This window comes from Hipposideros armiger, unplaced genomic scaffold, assembly GCF_001890085.2.
Source record: "Hipposideros armiger isolate ML-2016 unplaced genomic scaffold, ASM189008v1 scaffold_101, whole genome shotgun sequence".
Classification (NCBI taxonomy): domain Eukaryota; kingdom Metazoa; phylum Chordata; class Mammalia; order Chiroptera; family Hipposideridae; genus Hipposideros; species Hipposideros armiger.
The window spans coordinates 686,202-707,826 of NW_017731451.1; the positions used below are offsets into that span (position 1 = coordinate 686,202).

General features: G+C 33.5%; 1 protein-coding gene across 2 annotated transcripts in view; it reads left to right on the top strand.

The window, feature by feature from the left end:
- HDAC2 (histone deacetylase 2) overlaps positions 1 to 16,743 on the top strand; it is a 34,932-nt gene extending 18,189 nt beyond the window's left edge. The window contains exons 6-14 of one of the 2 annotated variants that reach the window (XM_019646362.1): positions 2,566 to 2,707; positions 5,739 to 5,831; positions 5,906 to 6,014; positions 10,660 to 10,800; positions 11,043 to 11,151; positions 11,816 to 11,946; positions 12,701 to 12,856; positions 15,634 to 15,691; positions 16,370 to 16,743. In XM_019646362.1, the coding sequence (XP_019501907.1) occupies positions 2,566 to 2,707; positions 5,739 to 5,831; positions 5,906 to 6,014; positions 10,660 to 10,800; positions 11,043 to 11,151; positions 11,816 to 11,946; positions 12,701 to 12,856; positions 15,634 to 15,691; positions 16,370 to 16,400 (970 nt within the window). In that variant the 3' untranslated portion in view covers positions 16,401 to 16,743. Of the gene's footprint in view, positions 1 to 2,565; positions 2,708 to 5,738; positions 5,832 to 5,905; positions 6,015 to 10,659; positions 10,801 to 11,042; positions 11,152 to 11,815; positions 11,947 to 12,700; positions 12,857 to 15,131; positions 15,193 to 15,633; positions 15,692 to 16,369 lie in introns of those variants that run through there. The other variant, XM_019646363.1, reaches the window with a different exon arrangement.
- Positions 16,744 to 21,625: the final 4,882 nt, after the last annotated feature.

Below are 21,625 nucleotides of genomic sequence, written 5' to 3' on the forward strand. Positions count from 1 at the left end.
TAAAGAGAGTCTGTTCAATAAATGATGCTGGGAAAACTGCATCTTCTTATTCCATATACAAGAATAAAATGGATTTAAGACTTAAATTTAAGACTTGAAACCATAAAACTCTTAGAAGAAAACTCTCCAACATTACCCTTGGTAATATTTTTTTCTGATATATCGTCTCAGACAAGGGAAACAAAAGAAAAAATAAATGAGACTACATTGAACTTAAAAAGTTTTTGCACAGCAAAGGAAACGAACAAATCGAAAAGACATCCTACTGAATGGGAGAAGATACTCCCCAGTGATACATCTGATGAGGGTTAATATCCAAGCTCATACAACTCGACACCAAAAGTACAAACAACCCGTTTTAAAAATGGGCAAAGGACCTGCAATGACATTTCTCCAAAGAGGACATAAAAATATCCAGTAGACATGAAAAGATGCTCAGCATCACTAATCATCAGAGAAATGCAAATTAAAACCATTACGAGATACCACTTCACACATGTCAGAGTGGCTATCATGAATAAATCAAGAAACAAGTTTTGGGAAGGATGTGAAGAAAAGGGAACCCTCATGCACTATTGGTGGGATTGCAAATTGATGCAGCCACTATGGAAAACAGTTTGGAGGTTCCTCAAAAAATTAAAAATAGAACATTTTATGACCCAGCAGTTCTAGTTCTGGGTATTTTATCTGAAGAAATCCAAAACTTTATAAATTGAAAAGGTACAATACACCCACCCCTAGATTCACTGCCGTGCTATTTACAATAGCCAAGACAGGGATGTAACTGAAATGCCCATCAATAGTCGATTGGATAAGATGTATACACAATGGAATATTATTCTGCCATGAAAAAGAATGAAATCTTAACCATTTACGACAACATGGATGGACCTTAAAAAGAAATAAGTCAGACTGAGAAAGACAAGTACCATATGATCTCACTTATGTGGGAATATAAAGGACAAAACTAATGAACAAACAACAAAAACAGACTCACAGATAACAGAGAACAAACATGTTTACCAGATGGGAGGTGCATTGGGGGGCTGGGTGAAAAAGGTAAAGGGATTAACAAGCACAAATTGGTAGTTACAAAATAGTCACGGGGATGTAAAGTACAGTATGGGGAATGTAGTTGTTAATATTATAAAAACAACACTGTCACATGGGTAATAGACTCAGTGGTGTGATCACTTTGTGAGGTATATAACTACCAAAAAAATTTTTTTTTCAAACTTAATAAAAACTAGAGAGTAGTTCATCACCTTCCATTTACCCATCTTCCAAATTCAAGAATTTTTATACATTTGCCTCATCCTTTTTTTAATTCTCCTTCCTTTGCTGACATATTTTAAAGAAACCCGTGACATTTATAGTACTTTCACATACATACATATATGTATACGTACAATGCAATATGAAAATTGTTATACACAGTCATAATGCTATTATCAAACCTGATACAAAATCGATAGTTCTTTGGTATCATCTTTGGTATTAATGAGGACTTTCTTTTTTTTTTTTAACTAATATGAACATGCTGAGATTGTTACTTTGTTGTTTTTTGCACTTGTCATGCCCTCTGCTAAGAAGGCTCTACCCTGAGACCTTCACATGGTGGACTTCCCATCATTGGATCTTGGCTCCAGTAGTTTCCTCAATAGAGATTTTTTTCTAATCACCAAAGCTAAAGCAATGCCTCCTTTCCCCATTACATTTGTCACTCTCTTGTCAGTCTGTTTTACTGCCTTGTTGTCTGTTTGTCTTCTTCATCCCCTAGATTGTAAGGACCATGAGAGTAGGGACTTGTGGGTCATGCTGTGTCCATTGCTCTGTGCCTAGGACCTGGAAAAAAGGTCGTAACTTACGGTAATGAAGCACATGTTTAGAAACAAGTCAGCTATTAGCAGATTAATAAGATTCTAAAAATTTCCTAATACTTTATAACCATTGTCTCTTCTACAACTAATTCCTATTCCAGAACTCTTCTTTTCTCAAGGGCTTTAACCAACAACTGTGTTTGCAAAAAGCACTGGGTTGTTGTCCCTTTCAGGACATTTAATCTTTTAAATCCTCAAAATATTTTGTAAAGTCAAGTCACTTTTGACCTGTTGAGAGGCAGTGTTTTTACTGACATAACTCTTTTGAGATCACTTTATTTGAGCTTGCAGCTAATAAATCTGCTTTGGCCCAAATGAAACAGGATGAAATTATTTGTAGTCCATATATTGTTTAACAGGTTATTTGAACTTGTTTTACTTAGTACATCATTTGTATTCCATATTAGGGGATATTTTTGTTATATTGTCGGTTGCTGGGAATGTTCTTTATTAACATGAGAAAAAAATGTAACTCAGTAAACAGATATGATTTTATTTATGATTTTATCTTTAAAAAAGGTCCGAGTCTCAAATTGTAACTTCAGATGTTTGAATGGTCTCCTAGGTTGGAAGTAAAGGGGATTAAGCATTCTGGAATGAAAGCACTCAAAAATAGGTTTCCTCACTCCAGGTGGTTCTTCTATCTTAAAACCTTTAAAAACCTTATTTGTGGCTTTCTTTGCAGGTATCATCAGAGAGTCTTATATATTGATATTGATATCCATCACGGTGATGGTGTTGAAGAAGCTTTTTATACCACAGATCGTGTAATGACTGTATCATTCCATAAATATGGGGAATACTTCCCTGGAACAGGAGACTTGAGGGTAAGACTGAATTTTGTCCAAATAAATATGAGGTTAACTGAGGAGGCTAGTAATCCTGTACCTGAACTAACATTTTTCCTGAGTCATTAATTTGAAGCTTATGTGCAGAAATGAGTCATTTTATGTGCTATAACATCTGCGAGAATTCACTTTTACTGACTATAAGCAAAAATCTAATGAGAACTTACATGGCTTTCTTTTTGCTCAGCTGTTTTCTTTGATTGAATAAATATTTTTGAACATCCAGAAAGCGTGGAGCAGTTTTCTTGGTGTTCATTTGAATCTTCACAATCTACTTAACGGTAGCCTACATTGTACTGATTAGAAAGATTGGTGGAATAAAATAATTGACTAAGTCTTTTTCAGGTTCTTGAACTACCTTTTTATGATTGGTCTTGATTTAATAGGTCTAATTTTAATCTCTTTCTCTCGGGCTTCAGAAGTTTGTATTAGATACTTTTTTGGGGAGAGAAAGAATACCATAGCTTATGCTGCCTATTACATTAATGCATTTGTTTCTGTTTTCTTCTTTCATTTGGTGCTCTTGTATTTTGTGAATGTAAAAACCACTGATCAAATCCTGTTTCTCAAAACTTCTTGAAGTATTTTTGCTTCACTAGAGGGTTGTGTTTTTTTGTTTTGTTTTGTTTTGTTTTAACCAAACCACATGAAGTTGAAGTTTATTCAGAAATGTAAACGGCTGTTTTTAATTCAGCCTGGATTATATGGGAGATTTCTCTTAGCATGGCCTTCAACGTTAGTTGTAAAATACATTCTTAAACAAATCTGTAATCTGTCATATAGTTTATTTAGCATCCAAAAGTTCAGAGTGGCCTTAATCTTTAAATGTGTGACATTTCTTTAATTGACAACAAGGTAATGTTTTTTTTCAGTAATAGTTGTGATGGTGAAACCTTCATTTTTATTTATAAATGGGTGGGCTGTCAATTTATTTCAGTTTAAATTATGTGGCTTTTAAAATTGCAAATTGATACTTTCAGTTCTTTGTTGGTTAGCTCCTTCGATGCCTTTTCCCACTTGCTCTTATCTTAAAAACCAGTGGTTCTCAAAGTATGATCCTTAAACTAGCAAAATCGGCGTCAGCTGGGAACTTGTTAGAAGCATGTATTCTCAGGCCCAGAAACTGGATTGTTCTGCACACTAAAGTTTGAGAACTGCTCTAAACCAGTAGAATTTGTCTATAGTCATTGCATTGCATCCCACTGGAAATTAAGCAAAAGCCTTCCCAGCTGTAAGCTGGAGGAAGGATAATGTCTTTGTCTTATAACCCTGATTAATCTCAGAGATGGCAAATGGAGGTCTCTGTTATATTTCTGACAGTATTCTTACGGTTGTTTGAAGCTGTTGGAAAATACTGGAGAATGCTTGTTTTAAAAAGATTTAGAATGACTTTCAGTGTCTTCCTCACTAAGATTTTATACTCAGTGTATAAAATGTCTTCCTAATATTTTTGGATATTATATAGGTGTCCCCAAAATTTTGTAAAGAAACTAAAATCAATCATTACATTGTATGTGTAGTTGTATTTGGACTTTAGTTGTGAAACTCGTGTATTTTTGGATGTTATTTTAATAGATATTCCCTTTTCTACCTGACATTTCATTCTAAATCAGAAAAGGTTACTCGCTGAATTTAGATCATTGTTAAAATCCTGCTTGCACTTATTAGATCAGTAGTCTAGATGGAAGGAAAAAAAAGACAAAGGTGTGATAAAGTAGCAGTTAAGAAGGGGTAAGAAATTAAAAGGATGAAGCTTGGTCCAGTAAGGGCGGCAGCTCTGAGTTGCCAGCCTAAAGTGATAAGTGTGACCAACTTTCTGTTCTTAGTGTCAGCGTATATTCCAGCTGTGCTTTTAGTGCAGGAGTTTAGAAATTCACAATACTTTAGTTTATCCACATTTGCATAGTATGTATTTAGTTATATATAAAAATTTAGGTATCTTTTAAGAAAAATTATGGTGGTTTTGTAATTCCACTTGCTTTTTCTTCATTAAAAATTGGATCAGAATAACTCGAAATGTTGAGAGGTAAGCTTTATTTAAAAAAAAATATTCATGCTAACATCGTTCAATGAGAGATAAGGGAAGAAGTTGTACAAATGTTAATAACCCTAAAGATTCATATTTATTGAGACATAATTTAAACACATAAGAATCAGTCACCCCCAATCCTTTGGTGTTGTAGTTAAAGCATTGTTTTGTAGAAATGTCTCCTATCTCTTTTGGAATATATACATATATGTGTGTATATATCCACATATGCACACACAGATACATAGAAGCACATATGCATAACAAAAATAAGTACATGTAATATATGTATATATATTTTGAGAGAAAGAGTGTGTGTGTGTGAGAGAGAGAGACACTGAGAGTGTGTGTGTGTGTGTGTGTGTGTGTGTGTATGTATGTGTCTGGAACCCAGCCCTCAGGCTCTCCCCTTTGCTTCTTTGGGAGGTGTTAAATGCCTAGAGTGGTACTTATTCAACAAGTAGAAACAAAATTTATCTCAAGCCTAATTAAAGAACAAATTTTGATGCTTTAGCCTAAAGTTATTAAAACTTCCAGAAAGTCTGGGCTTTTCTTTCATCATAAGTAAACTCATGCCAGATGTGAGCCACAAGAAGGTTTCTGCATTACAGAGACAGTTGTTCTGCTTTGGCTCAGAGTATATGTTTTCTACAGTTTTACTTGTAAAATTGTCTTACATATTCTGTTTATGATGAATTTCTTGGGTTAATGTAATATGTAACTTCATATTGCCTTTAACTGTTTATGTTAAATTCCCTAAAATTATCATCACAGATTAATTGGAATTGGTTCTTTTCCGCTTTATAAACAATCCATAAATGTCAAAATATGTAGTTACTCTGTATTATTTCCTTTCTCAACCTACATGACAAATACAGAATTAGTTCTTGTTAACTAGTTTTTTAATCTTTTAAAAACATTTTAATAAATATGTCAAACTATTATGAAATATTCTCTGAGCTCTTTTTAACTCCATTTTAGGATATTGGTGCAGGAAAAGGCAAATACTATGCTGTCAATTTTCCAATGAGAGATGGTATAGATGATGAGTCATATGGGCAGATATTTAAGCCTGTAAGTATTATTTTCAAAATTGAATTAATTCTAAAATTTTCTAGAGATAATAACACTTGTTATCTTATATGTAGATTATCTCAAAAGTGATGGAGATGTATCAACCTAGTGCTGTCGTGTTACAGTGTGGTGCAGACTCACTATCTGGTGATAGACTTGGTTGCTTCAATCTGACAGTCAAAGGTAAGCAGTGATTTAAAGGGTGATATTCCCAGAACTGTATGTATTTGGAATAGATTTTTATAACTACAGTTAATCTTGTTTCAGTAAGGTCTTGTGTAGGTCTTCTTTATTTTGTCATGTTTCTGTATACATTTGTACATGGTTTTATAAGGCTTGTTGTGGTCCCAATCAGGGCAGCTATTTTCAGCGTTTTTGATTGATTCTTTTGGTTTGTTTTTCTCCAAATAACATACCGTAATTCTCCATGTATAAGACACACCTTAATTTTGGGGCCCGAAATTTGAAAAACAAATGTATTACATAAAGTCATTGAACTCAAGTTTTATTCATCATAAAATGCATACAACTCCTCATCACTGTGAAAACTCCCAACCATTAGTTTGTCCTCATCTGTGTCTGATGACGAATCACTGTCTTCATATATTGCTTCTCATGGCCTTCTTCTGCCGTGGCGTTTTCAGTAGGATTTCTTCTTCCCGTAGCCAGTCTCGGATTGTTTTCTCAGTTGGAGGAGGACCAAACTTAGGTTCAGCAGCACAATTTCCATTCACTTTCGCGAACTGGATCATTTTTAACTTGAATTCAGCATTGTACGAAAATCTCTTCTGAGCCATTTCTGGGCAAAACGTAACCTACTGTAATATACTGGTAACAAGTGCTAAACAATGAGTGCAAAGACGACAAGCGTAAAAAAGCGGGAAATGCAAGTAAAAAAATCTACAACAAAGCACAAAAACAAGCGCAGAAAAAGCGGGAAATGCAAGTAAAAAAACTACAACCACTGTATAAGACGCACCCAGGTTTTAGACCCCAATTTTTCGAAAAAAGAGTGTGTCTTACACATGGGGAAATATGGTAAAACTTTGTTACTTTTAATTTTTCATTTTAGCCTTGTATTGGGTTGTCGGAAAAGTCATGACACATGTTTGCAACAAATGGCACTAGTTCATTTTTGGAAGTACTAGAATCATTCACATCTATGTTATTGCTACGTCATTTGACAGCTGACAGTTCTAGCTTCATTCTAAAAAAAAAACTGAGCGATATGGTTGAGTTTTAGAGATTTTACAAGCTGAAGATGGGATACCAAAATGTGCATTTTTGCCATATTTTGCTGTTTTACTTCTATAAAGGGAAGAACGCGTGTCAAGCTTGTGAAAAGTTGCATCAAGTTTACAGTGACAATGCTGTACAAGAATGTCAGTGCCAACGATGGTTCACGAAATTCCGTGCTGGTGATTTTGATCTCAACGACGACGCTCCTCGGTCAGGGAGGCCCACCGAGGTTGATGACGACAAAATAAAGACATTGATCGAGTCAAACTCACATTACATGACACGAGAGATTGCAGAAACATTGAACATCCATCATTCAAGCGTTCACGACCACCTGAAGAAGCCGGGATACTTAATCAAGCTGATATTTGGGTTCCGCATGAACTCAAAGAAGTTTATTTGATGGCACATATAAACATCTGTAATAATGCTCACTAAACGTGAGGTAAACGATCCTTTTTTGAAGCGACTGATAGTGGGTGATGAGAAGTGGATTGTTGACAACAATGTGGTGCACAAACGGTCTTGGTTCCGACGTGATGATTTACCTCAAACGATATCGAAAGCATTCATCAGAGGAAGATAATGATCTCTGTGGAATTTTAAAGGTGTCGTGTTTTTCGAGCTCCTACCAAGGAATGAGTCAATGAATTCGAATGTGCACTGTTGACAACTGGACAATTTGAACGAATCCATCATCCAGAAACCTCCAGAGCTTGTTAATTGTAAAGGAGTTGCGTTCCATAGTGAGACCACACACAAGTTTGATCACCCATAAAAAATTATTGGAGCTTGGATGGGATGTGTTGCCAAACCCACCATACTCTCCTGACCTTGGGCCGTCAGACTTCCACTTGTTTCACTCTCTTCAAAACTCCTTGCGTGGTATAACGTTCAATTCAGATGAGGCTGTAAATCAGCACCTTGTTCAATTTTTTGCAAATAAAGACAGGTCTTTCTATAAATGAGGAATTATGAAGCTCACTGAAAGATGGCAAAAGGTTATCGAACAAAATGAGCAATATATAATTGATTGATCTTCGTTCTTTATATAAATAAATGACCTTTGAAAAACATAGACAAAATACGTCATGACTTTTCCGACAACCCAGTGTATTCACTTCCCAGTATGAAGGAAGAGGGATATAGCTCTCTCTCTCACCACTTTATCCCCAATACATGCACACACCCTTCTAATATCTCTATTTTTACAATTTAAATCTGGTATTTATATCAGAATTTTGGTTGTGGTATTCAGTGTTGACAGCATTATCAACAACATTATAGTGCGTTTTAGTTTATCCAGTTTTTATTACATAACTTTTTCTTCCTAATTTTCTCATTTACTTAGTTTTTTCTTTATGTATTACTAAACAACCAGTGTTTATAGCTTCATATGTTCAGGTATATCAAGTATTCTATCAATTTTACCTCCTTGAAGAACAGCCTTCTCACCTGGTCCTGTTTGGATGCATGACCTCTATTGACCAGGTAGAACATAGAACTATTCTTTGCTTCTTTGTTGTATTGGCTCTCCTTATTGCTGTTTCAGGTAGCTTCCTAAGAAAAGGTGTGTGGGAGATGAAGAATGCTGTACTGAATACTTAAATTTGATTAAGTGTTGAAATCAACATATGATAGAAATCCAGACCAGACTGAAAACTCACCATTATGGGGATAAGAATAAATCTGAAATTTTATTTAATAAGTTCTTAAATTTTATTATGTGTGGATCAGTAGTGACTTACCATGGGTATTGCACATAATTTTGGAATTGTTTTTCTTGTGAATTTTTAGGTAACAAGTTAATATTCTGCTTTGAATTTTTCCGTAGATGTGAAGAATTCTCAAATAGAACCTTTTCCAGAAGGACTGTTGGCTTAAATGGAATTAAATAACTAAACATAGATATTAAAGATTAATGTTACATTTGCTTCTATGAAATATTACTTATCACTTTTTTTAGTAGTTTAACTATGGCCAAATAGCAAGCAGCGGTTTTATATTGTTGAACTTCTTATGTGTTGATAACCATCTGTTGCCTCAAAATGGATATGATCTTCCAGAAATGATCTACCTAATTTAATTACTCTTAAGATATGTAATAACTCAGTTTTCCTGTCTTAACTTTTTGAAAGTTCAATGCTTTCATGCTTAAAGCAATAACTTTCATAATCTTAAACTGGAGCATTTTACTCTTACAATAATAAATTACATTATATTTTAACTGACAGAATTGTAGTCATGTAAGCAAAAAAGGATATTTGTAATTCCAAGTTACAAATATTTGTAATTATAAAACTTGATTGTAAACTGTCTTCACTGCCATGTTCTAATTCAGATTCCTCAGGTCTACTAAAGTCAGTTACCTCTTGTTCATTTCCTTCCTGCCTTCATTTATATTATTGTTGTGCTCTGTATCATTCTTCATTTATATAGATTTTAGCCTTTTAAAAAATTCCTTTATAGTCATTTTTATCAAGTTTTGAGATACAGGGAAAGTAAATTCCTATTTTTAACCAGCTAGCTTTACTTGGAAGTCTGTAAGTTAACTTCTTATTTTTTCTTTTAAAATACCCAAACAGTTTTTATCTATTGTAAGAAGGCCATATTTCTCTAGTAGCAGTAATAATAATTGGGATGTGAAGTATATAATGCAACTATTGAAAAATACTTAATGAAAAGGCTCACAATATATAGTAATATGAAGAAAACAGATCATTAAACTGTAAAACATTAACTGAGGTAATTGGAAGGGAATGGATATTTAAAAAACTAACTTTGGGTGGAGTTTTTGGTAGTTTTTTTCTTTGTACTTTTTTTATTTTTCCAGATACACTTCCAACAAGCATGGATTTCTTCTATAATTGAATGATTTTTTTTTTCTTTCTTTAAAAGATTGACTTGTGCATGAAAGATAATATTCTAAAAAATTATTGGTAACTTGTAATTGATTATTGAACTATGACATTTATCCAAAAGAAATATTTTCTTTTTATATTAAGTTGACTTTATATTCAAATTTCTACGTGTAGAAATTTGTTGAAGTTCTTAATAGTAATATTAATTTTATAAACTAAGAAAATTATCCATAATACCACTACCTAAGGATAACCTGCAGTTAAACTGTGTTGTATAGCTTCCCATAACTTTTCTATTCATGTCTATAGGGAAAATCAGTAACAAAAAAATAAATTTAGATTGTGCATATTATATTGTTACCTTCCCCCCATGTAACTTCACATGAAAATAACATCTTCACATCACATAACATCTGCCTATCTTAATAAAAATGTGTTTTAATCATATTTTAATCTTAATATAGTTGTATATTTGACTTTTCTATCAGGGACACTTATTAAAATAGCCAGTTTCAGTTTAATGTGTTTTGTATATCGTTCTGTGAAAGGTGTTTGATAAAAAGTTTAGACTAGAAATTTCTGGAAATTTTTACATAGTATTATTTGTTTTTAAAATATTCAGAGAAGCCATTTTGGTTGAATAGAATTTTGTTTGTGTTTGTCTTTTTAAAATTCATTTTTCATACTATTACAATGCAGATTTGTTACTCAAACCTTCTTTGTCTTAGGTCATGCTAAATGTGTAGAAGTTGTAAAAACTTTCAATTTACCATTACTGATGCTTGGAGGAGGTGGATACACAATCCGTAATGTTGCTCGGTGTTGGACATATGAGACTGCAGTTGCCCTTGATTGTGAAATTCCCAATGGTAAGTGCTCTTATTATGATACCTTTATTAGATGAACTGTCAATATATAGAAATAGATGGATGATCAGAGTAGTTTCCAAAACCGTGTAAATAGGAGCGTAGTCAATTAATGAATTCACTTTGCGTTCACTTTTAAACATTTTCTTTGGAAATATTTTTCAACTTGAATCTGGATTTTTGTGTATGGATTTGTGTGAAAACTGAGCTTTAAATATGTAATTTTCTTTTGTTGTTTTTAATAGAATTGCCATATAATGATTACTTTGAGTATTTTGGACCAGACTTCAAACTGCATATTAGTCCTTCAAACATGACAAATCAGAACACTCCAGAATATATGGAAAAGATAAAGTAAGACATCATTGAATTGATTTGATAAACATTTAGCCTTGATGCAGCTTTAGGAACCGTTAGAAGGCCAAGTGCAGTATGTCATTTTAGCTTTATGCAGAATATATTTTCTTTGCCTCTTTCCAAAGAATTTGAAAACTTAAGATTATTGATTTCTATAGTTCTTTGATAATGGAAAATATGTGAGCTTCATAGCTCAAAAATACCCATTTTCTATCAGTTAAAATCAGTCTTTAAATTGTAAGGGGCACTATAAATTTTACGCTTTCTTTATGTGAAAGTGAAATATATTTTCATTGAAACATTTAATAAAGCTTTTTCTCTAAGAATGAAATGTTTAGGGAGATCTTCTAGTACACAGACCTGAGTTTGTGTCCTCTACCACACACTAGCTTTGTGACGTTTGGCAAGTTAAGTTGCCTTTTATGTTTGTACTTGTATTTCTTTATCAGTGAAATATAGCAGCTGAAATAGCACCTACACTCTAAATGTTGAGGATTAAATGGGTTAATAATGCATAAAGTATCAGTGCTCAATAAATGTATTACTTGAATTCATAGATTAAGCTAGATAAGATGAAATTTTTTGCTTAATGTTTCCTATTATGTTTAAAAAGAACTTCAAAGAAAATGCATTTTGTCTAATAACTGCACATATAATTTAGACAGCGTTTATTTGAAAATTTACGCATGTTACCTCACGCACCTGGCGTCCAAATGCAAGCTATTCCAGAAGATGCTGTTCATGAAGACAGTGGAGATGAAGACGGAGAAGATCCGGACAAAAGAATTTCTAGTAAGATAATGTCTTGATGCATATTCTGTTACTTTTTCCTGGTTAAAGTAACACTACAAACTGAAGGTTTTAGTTTTCCAAGAGCTTCACTATGTGTCATGTTTCATGAGCACGGTTACTTTTGTCTCTTTTTTTCCATTTTTAATCTCACATAGATTTAACAGCCTTATGTCTCAAAGCCCAATTTGAGTGTCAGCGATTTCAGTTTATATGACTACATATATGATGCAAGGTTTCCACAAATTAACCATTTATGTATATTTGGGCATAAATTGGAAAAGAACACCCCCATTTAAAATAGAGTGAGTTGAATAACCTGAAGCACCTTCTGTTTGATTCTACAGCTTCTCATTCCACATACTATGCTTTCTAGATTTATAGCATATGGTACTCTATTATGGTAAAGACATTTCTGACATAATTGGTATTGATGGTATTTTTAATTTTGTCTACATCCCCTCTGAGCTCTGAAATAAAAGGTTACTTTTAGATAAAGATATCATCCCTATCTCCTATTGAAAAAACAGTTTTTTTCCTCCAAAGTTATTTTTTATGAGATCCCCAAATGTTTTTTAAAAATTATTCTTAGATCAAAGCTAAATTTTCAGTATTTGGTAAACCATGCATTCACTTATAATCTTAAAATTATTAAGTATCTGTTATTCTACACTTTTAAATGTAGTGGCTAGTTAGTGCATTTGTACACAAGTGCACTATAACAGTTATAAAACTTATGAGTGCTTTTATGTATCAGTTCGAGCATCAGACAAACGGATAGCTTGTGATGAAGAATTTTCAGATTCAGAGGATGAAGGAGAAGGAGGTCGTAGAAATGTAGCTGATCATAAGAAAGGAGCAAAGAAAGCTAGAATTGAGGAAGACAAAAAGGAAACAGAGGACAAAAAAGCAGGTGAGATTTGTTTTTTGGGTACATGGTTTTGAAATTGTAAGTTTTTAAAAGTGAACTGCACTGCTGTTTTTATGAGATCCTGGTGTCAGTTAACACAGGCATTGGAGGGGTGGGTGTACTAGATAGGTGACTTTTATTATATATAAGTGGTCCTTAGCTTTTAACTGTCTTTTATTTAGAGCTCCCTAAGTGTTATTAGTCACACTTGCTTTTATAATATAGGAAACTTACTACCTTCTCTTAATTGGCATGGGCTTAACATAGTGAATATTGCACTGTGATACAGATTGGGTAAGGGAAAACAGAGTGGTTATAGGTCCGTATATAATCTGAGCAGAGCTGAAATTTAAGATAATTTTTAATTCCCTAAAGTTTATTTCCTCAGAATAAAACACAAAAGAAGAGTTAGATTGTCCTTAGATCCACTTAACCATTTTGGAAAAGCTCAGAGAATAGACTTTCTTCAGAAATTGTTTGAAGAAAACAGAAAAACTCTGAGGAAATATAGGAAGGGATTTGGGAGCTGACATGGGAAGGAGATAATACTTCTGATGTCTTAACTTAAAAAATGCTATGTCAGCTTACCTATTGAGAAAATAGATAACTTTATAGGACATTGAATTTGCTGCAAGAATATTTTACCTGAGTTCCCGGAGCATTTACACATACCTCAGTCATTTTATTCAATACATGATAATATAGCACCTCTGTATAGGAGTTTATGTACCGTATTTCCCCATGTATAAAACGCTCCCATGTATTAGACGCATCTTAATTTTGGGGCCCAAAATTTGAAAAAAAAATATTACATAAAGTTATGAACTCAAGTTTTATTCATCATAAAATTCGTACAGCTCCTCATCACTTGCGGAAAATGCAAGTAAAAAAACTACAACCACTGTATAAGATGCACCCAGTTTTTAAACCCCAAATTTTTCGGAAAAGGGTGCATCTCATACATGGGAAAATACGGTATCTCCCTGCTCTATTGAGCTGCTCATGACCAGGGAATGCAGTATCTTAAATATCTGTGTTCTTGAAGAGCACTTGGTGCATTTCCTGATGGATACCTGATAATCATTTGCAAGTAGTCCTGATGAGCATGAGTTTAGTTGGCCTGTTAATTTTGGCCCTGTAGCATGTGAAAAATTGATTCAGACATACTGGTCCAGGATCCTTTTCTTGTATCTATTACATTGAAGTTATGCGAGTAAGCTGGCTCTTCGGTTCTGTTTTACTAGCATTAGGAATCCATAACATATCTTGACACATCTAGTTCTGTTCTTTTACTCGTGGATTCACTCTTCTATCGGCTACCGTTCTCTACCATTTTATGAATTTAACTTCTCAGTGTATTACAGTGATGGCTTCAGTCTGCTCTTGTGTACTGATTGACATCAGAAATTCTATCTATGGGGTAAGGAGGACTTAGGCTTTAGGTGTGGGATTTTTCTTGTATTGTTCTTCTCACTGTCAGTAGTATGTGTTCTTCTCTGTCCTTTTTTTGGTGTTTCTTCTCACTTTCCAATCTTTTCTTTGCCTTTTCTTCCGAACGGGAAAGTGGGTATACTAGGGTGCTTGTCTGTCGTTGCTATTTTAGCTAAAAATGAGAGTACCTTTTGATCTGGCTTAATGTCCTGGTGGATTAATCTCAGTTTTTAGCTCCTCAGTACTTGTATTGCTGATATTAATTGATACGTTTAAAAAGCTTTTGTTTGGTGATATTCTAACAGGCCTTGCAATTGTTAAAATACCTCAGCCTACAGATGAAAATATTACCATAGAAAACTTTATTTTAAATCTGTAGTTCAAAACCTAAAGTTAGGACTATTTCTTTTCTTCCTTTCCCCAATCCTGTTTTGATACTTTGAGTTAAGTTTACATATCCAAAATTAAGCCAAAAGTCCAAACAAATGTCATAGTAACCATATTGCCTCATGTTTGTATTATAGCTCAGACCCATCCCCTGAAATGTCTATGTAAAATGCTTAACAGCATTTATAGTATTTATAATTCACTATATCTTTATTATTAGATCATTGCCTCACAACTTTGGTTCATTTGCTTATTTAAAATAGTGCATTTGGGCTCATTTGTTCTAGCAATATTGAGTTTATGGTGTTACTCCTATTTCATTAAGTTTTATTAAAATAATAAAGTTTCAGTATTTATAACAAGGGTTAAAAATAATGGTCTAAGCAATAGGATTTATCCTCTGCTGTGTCTCTAGGCTCATCTTAAATCTAATTCTCCCCCTCTTCTTACAATATTCCAGCCACGTTGATCTTTCAGTTCTTCCTGCCAACCTGCTAATTCCTTCTTGCCTCAAAGCCCTTGTAAGTTTTTTCTCTGTTCAAGGTACTTCTCCCCTTTTCTTCCCAAAAGCTATTCATTCTTCAGGACACCTTTCAAATGTCACTTCTTCATGGTAGCCTTTCCTGATCTCCCAGTGCTATGCTTATGTAGGCTTAACTTCACAACATATAGTCCAGCTGTAATACTGGGATCCCACAGAAGCAAAACTTCCAAAAAGACAAAGACTGTTGTTGCATTGACATTGTGAGCCTCTGTCATTTAGCACAGCACGTAACATAAAGCTTTTTGTTACTGAATTCATAAATAAGTTATATATGACATAAGTAAGTTATAGATGACATAGGTAAGTTATATATGACAGCTTTTTTATATTTTAAGTAAGGTACATTTTAAAATAAAATATATTTCATTTTATATTTCAAGATGTATAGGTTTTGATCTCTTCTAATTTTTGTTATTAGATGTGAAGGAAGAAGACAAATCCAAGGATAATAGTGGTGAAAAAACAGATACCAAAGGGTAAATTATATTCCTCACCTAGTAATTTTTATATACTATAAAAATAAACACATTTACTTTGGAGGGGGATGTATGTATTCTTTTGAGAAGTGCTGGACTGAACCTGAGAACGTTAGTAAATTGTATGAGATGCTGTGAATTTTAGTCTGTTTTGATGCATGAGAAACATGCCATCTTAACCATCAGTTTATATATCTATTTTTGGCTATTTATCTGTCATTTATGTAACTTGCCTTAAAAAAATCACAAAAACTAGTACTAATATTATAACTGAATATAAATCAGCTCATTCTTTTACATAATTTATCTGAGACCTTTTTTGCTATTTTTATATAGGCACTCAGGATCTTTCATGTTGCTCTTATTTCTGCATACATGATTTTTTACTGTTGTTTGATGGGTAAATTTAAGAAACACTGGACTAGCATAACAGTTTTGAAAAATGTAATTGAGGTTTTTATTATCAGAAAGCATTTAAATTCTTGGCCACACATAGTTTTGTGCTAGCCTTTATAGGATAACTTTCAAAAGATAAGGCAGTCAGCACTCCAAAAATACTCAAGGTGTTGTCCATCAGATTACAGTTTTCTTGGCATGACCCTGCAGAACTTGATCGATAGGTCAGTACATTTAAACTGAGATTGTGCCATTTTTAATATTTTGTGTTGCTTTTTACAGAGCCAAATCAGAACAGCTCAGCAACCCTTGAATTTGAATTTGAGTTTGAGAGTCTCACCAATTTGAGGGGGAAAAAAAAGAGAGAGAAAATATTTGGAAGAAAATGTTTTCTTTTTGAAGACGGGCTTCATTTTATACTACTTTGGCATGGACTGTATTTATTTTCAAAACGGCTTGTTTTTGTTTTGGCAAATTTTATTGTGAGTTTTCTAATTATGAAGCAAAATTTCATTTTCACCATGCTTTATGTGATAGTATTTAAAATTGATGTGAGTTATTATGTCAAAAAACTGATCTATTAAAGAAGTAATTGGCCTTTCGGAGCTGATTTTTCCATCTTTTGTAATTATCTTTATTAAAAAATTGTACTTGGATTGTCTTTTGTCTGTTTCTTATAACATGAAATCTTTTTTTGGAGATTAATGACCATTTCTGTAGAATTACAGTACTCAAGAGGTGAAATACACTGATTACCTCTTCAAAGACATGAATTTACTGTTTCTTCAAGAAAGAATATTTACAGTAATTATTATTTTGTAATGCAATAGTTCTCCCATCTTGTCCTCTACAGGTTAGCCAGTCAATATAGGTGAAGATTGACATCTCATTATAATTATTTATTTCTGAAATTAATAGCACAAGCTATACAGTTGAGATATAGAAATTACCTTTGAGCTGAACTAAAGTTTCTTCAAAACTGGAAATGGAAATTCTGGATTGAAGGAGGAAATCCATAATTGGAGAAGGAAACTAGTGTTCATGTACCAAGTAGACGGAATTATACGGTTGTGTCCATCTAAAATAAACCTGTTATTAGATAAAAACTGGTTCTATCATTATATTTACATGGCATCCAGGTTCTGTTACACCCAGGTTTCCAAACCAAGGAAATAACTAAAACGTAGTTTTATCACTCAGTTTGTTGAGTACCCATTTGAAGGCTTTGGGTATGCAACTGAACGTAATGGGGAAATATCTGCTCCCACAGCTATATTTAGTGGTACAAAACAGACAAATGAGATAATTTCTTAAGAAAATATAACATTTCAGGAATTTGCCAAAATTAATGAAACCTCGTTTTGCCAGGCCCAAATTGATTATTTTAAGATAAAGATTATAGGATGCTAGAAGACAGATCATTCAGAAATGTTTCTGCATAAGCCCTGTGTTTGATGAATATTTCAGTCACAAAATCACCTGGGACTTTTGTAACGAACAGGTATTCAGCCACCTGGATTTAACAGATGTTTCACTTTTGCCATATTCAAGTTTTTTCTTTAAATTATGCAGAAGTTGAAGCCCTTTTTATGCACTTTGCCATTTAATTCCCCTCCCACTCTTCAAAAGTAACCACTCTTCTGAAATTTGCATCTTATCCATGTTTTTAATCTTGCTGTATCTGTCAGCATGCCAGACTTGATGACATTAGGAATTGTGGAACGTAGTCCTTCGTTAAGGATGTATTTTTTGTGAAACGTGTTATGTACATAACACTTCTGAAACTTGCTTTATGTTTTCTATTGTGATCTCCCCTCTGTTGAACAAGTATAGTTCATTTTAACTGCTACGTATTATTGTCCATTGTAAGGACATGCCAAGAATCCATTTCAGTACTGTAGTAAACCTTGGCCACATTAGGTTTGTTTTGTTTTCCTATTTAAAAATAGCATTTATATAACTAAAGCCTCAAGAGAATTATATGAATCAAGTAAATTCAGCCACGTGAGTTGGCACAACATTAATACAGAAATCAACAGCTGTTAATATATGCATATCTAAAGGCCAGAAGATAATGGAAGAAGGACCATTTACAACAGCAACAAATTTCTAGAACTAAAAATGTAAAGAAGTTATGGTCCTGGTGTACGATGAGAAAGAACAATAAGATGTTAAAGATAAATACCTTACTACACTGGGAAATTAATATTGGATAAAAATGATATATTGGTGAGGAAAGAGATGATTTAAGTGGTGGTATCGGGATAATGGGTAGCCAAATGAGGGGAAAAGTTCTTTCACTAGAAGAATCAGATTAAAGGGAAAATAAAACCATAGGTACAAGAGAGGCCTTCGTAAGTATGATACTAAACCCAAAATCGAATACCTTTGCCTAAAAAAATTATGTAGGTTAACAAAAAACTTGGTTAGTAAAATGAGAAATGGATGGGGATTATGCAGAATTGGAACTCACAATTCAAAGAGCAATTTCTAAAGATAGTACAGAAAGTGGTTTTTAAAGCATGAAGGTGGTGAGCAGTTTATGAAAAATACAAATTGTTTTTTAAGGATATTTTTAACCTTAGGAAATGCAAATTAAAAGCTATGAAGGTACTTTTTTAACCTAATTTGTAAACCTATCATAAACTAAAAACTTGGCAGGAGTTAGAGGAAATTGTCATATTGCAGTAGGGTATGGAAGTCAGTATAACCTCATGAGCTTAATTTGACATTCTATATCAAAATTACAGTTCTGATTCAAAACTCCATTGGAAAATATAGTGTGCAGAGTGACTCAGAAACCATGCAACATTGTTTAAAAGATTAAAACAACCCAAATGCCCAATAAAAGATGGATGGTTTGAATAATTACAAAAGAATACAGCCATAACAAGTATAAGAACTGTATTACAGTATGTGGAAAGGGCTTGATATATCAAGTGAAAAAAGCAAGGAAATTGTGGGACACATTTGTGTAAAAAAAATTACTTGATTAAACAAATATCTAGGAAAAATCATGAATCTGGTACTACTGGAGCATTGACTACTTTCATAGGGATTTGAATGCTGGCCCATATGAATATTATACAAAAAGTTTAGTAAACACAAGCAGATAATTTCTGGTCAAGAGAATAGAAATTTACACAAACAGCTCCTCTAAAATTATATCTTGAGATGATGCAGATATATGCAGGTCAGTGTTGTTGGTACAATAGTGACTATTTTAGTTTCATTTCTTATAAGGAGAAGGAAACGTGCCATGTGGCTAAAAGCCCCAATACCAAAGATAAGATTATAGAACTCGTGAAAGAATCATGTGGTGGTTCCTGATCTGGGTAAAGTAGTTATCAACTATTACTATCATTTTTTTTTTTTTTTAAAGCTGAGCCATCCTGCCACCTGTTGGCAGCTCAGCTGGGGCCAGGAATTGAAGCGCTGTTGCTCAGAGCTCAAATTCTTGAGCGAGCTCTTAACCAACTGAGCCACTCGGGCCCTCCCTTTTTTTTTTTTTTTAATGGCACATGAGGATCCCAACTCGGGGTTGGGAGAAGATAGTCCTTTAATTTAATGAAGACATTCTGTTGGCCTTAACTTTTCCTCATTTCCTTGTGTCATGGTCAGTGCTAGTTCTATAAAACTAATCTTAGCAGTTCTACCAAAGCTACTAGCATTCTGTCAATAGATTCTTTGAAATTATTACACTGAAGTAATGGCTTCAGTAAGAATGTTGAAGCTTCTCTGATACCTGGGATTCATATTTCTTATTTTTATTGTGATACAAATAACATGGGTTTTCAAGATTTTAAATGAAAACTTCGATTTGTATGTTACTGCAAGCAGTAAGTTTAAATGCCAGCAAGCAGTAAGTTTAAATGCTTAAGATCGCTTTTTCTTCACCAAAATTCTGTTGCCCCGGTTGCTTCTTAATTTAAAATGAAGAAAATGGTAATAGTTCTTACCTCATAGGATTTTTATGAGGATTGAGTTACTATATAGTTAATGCTCAGTAAGTGTTAGCTGTCACTGCTGCTTTGTCAGGTAAACGGAGGTAGGTGGGACCAAAATGGTGCAGGGGGCAAATCTTAAATCTTAAGTGTTCTTTAGACATCAAATGGATTGCATTTGAGCCTTCAGTTGCAGTTTGTTGCCTACTAATGTAAAACTACTAGGTCATGGGAGATAGAGAAGCAATCTTCAGAACAAATTTTAGCAAGGAGGTTATTAACTCTTGACAAATTTAGGGGATCTTAATGCCCCTGCATTCTACTTGAGGATAATTTGTCAAGCAAAATGGTTGTGAGTTGATCAGGTAAAAAAATAAGAGACATTGTTACTCGCTACTCACATGAGTGACAATGTTAATGTGAAGAAATAATGCTCAGGAGACTTAAATATTTAGGAGCTCCTCAACAATTGCTGCATTTCTCCACTTTACCACAAGATGGCAGATATTCCATTGTTTAAATTTTTATCTATTTGTCCATTTTCTGTCGTTATTTGGTCCATTTCACAAGTTGAATAACACATATTAACAGGTTCTTTTGAATCCAATATTGGATGCAATACTGTTTGAAGTAAACTACAATTTGGTATACTGATTTGGGATATTCTTTAAGTAGAACAATTATGACACTATAGTAAACATAATTTCTGAGCTTTACATCCATAAAACAACATAGAGTATCTGGTAGTAAATGGTGACTTGTGACTTTTCTAATCAAAACTAGAATGGAAATTCATATTAGAACCCGAATAATTTTCGATTTGGGCTGGGGGTGGAATCAATATATACAATAGAAAAGGAGAATTGAAATTTATTTTTAGGAAATGTAGCTTAGCATAGTGAAGTTAACACGCAGGGGATTGGCTCTAGTTGCACAACTTCTGTTTCTAAACTAAGTACCTAACCTCTGATCTTTGAAATGATGACACTTTATAGAGCTATGGTTAGGATTATTAATAAATTCTTTTCTGGTGGAATAATTATGAGGGATAGTAGATTCCTTGATTAAATTATTATTAGCTCTTTTTATTAAGGTTTATGTTGTGGAAATATGTATAAATTCATTATGTCTAAAATGAAATTAATAGTATAATCCTGAATAGGTAAAACCTATTGCAAGGCCCACCTTGTGACCAGCAGTGTATGTTTGCGAGTGAGTTGAACAAAGTTATTTTTGAAATCTATAACCCTAATCTCTTTTTGGACTGTGATTTTTGGTTCCATTGATAAACCAGAAGCTTCTAGCTTTTCTCATATGTAATCTAACAGGTTACCATTTTTTTTTTGTTTCTTCAGAAACCACCATTTTAAGGGTGACCTGCAGTCACGTGGCATATACTTAATAGGCTGATGTACAGGTAAAACTTCAATAAACAAGCAAGTATAGTGAGGCAATTCCTAAGTAAAAACATTATCAAAATTGTTTCTGTTTAACAAATACCAACAAAAGATTATGTTCTGGCAACCGGTAAACTGAATGATTTGAAGAGGCAAGAATTTCTCCTGCTTTTTTAAATTGCACTTACGCTATGTCC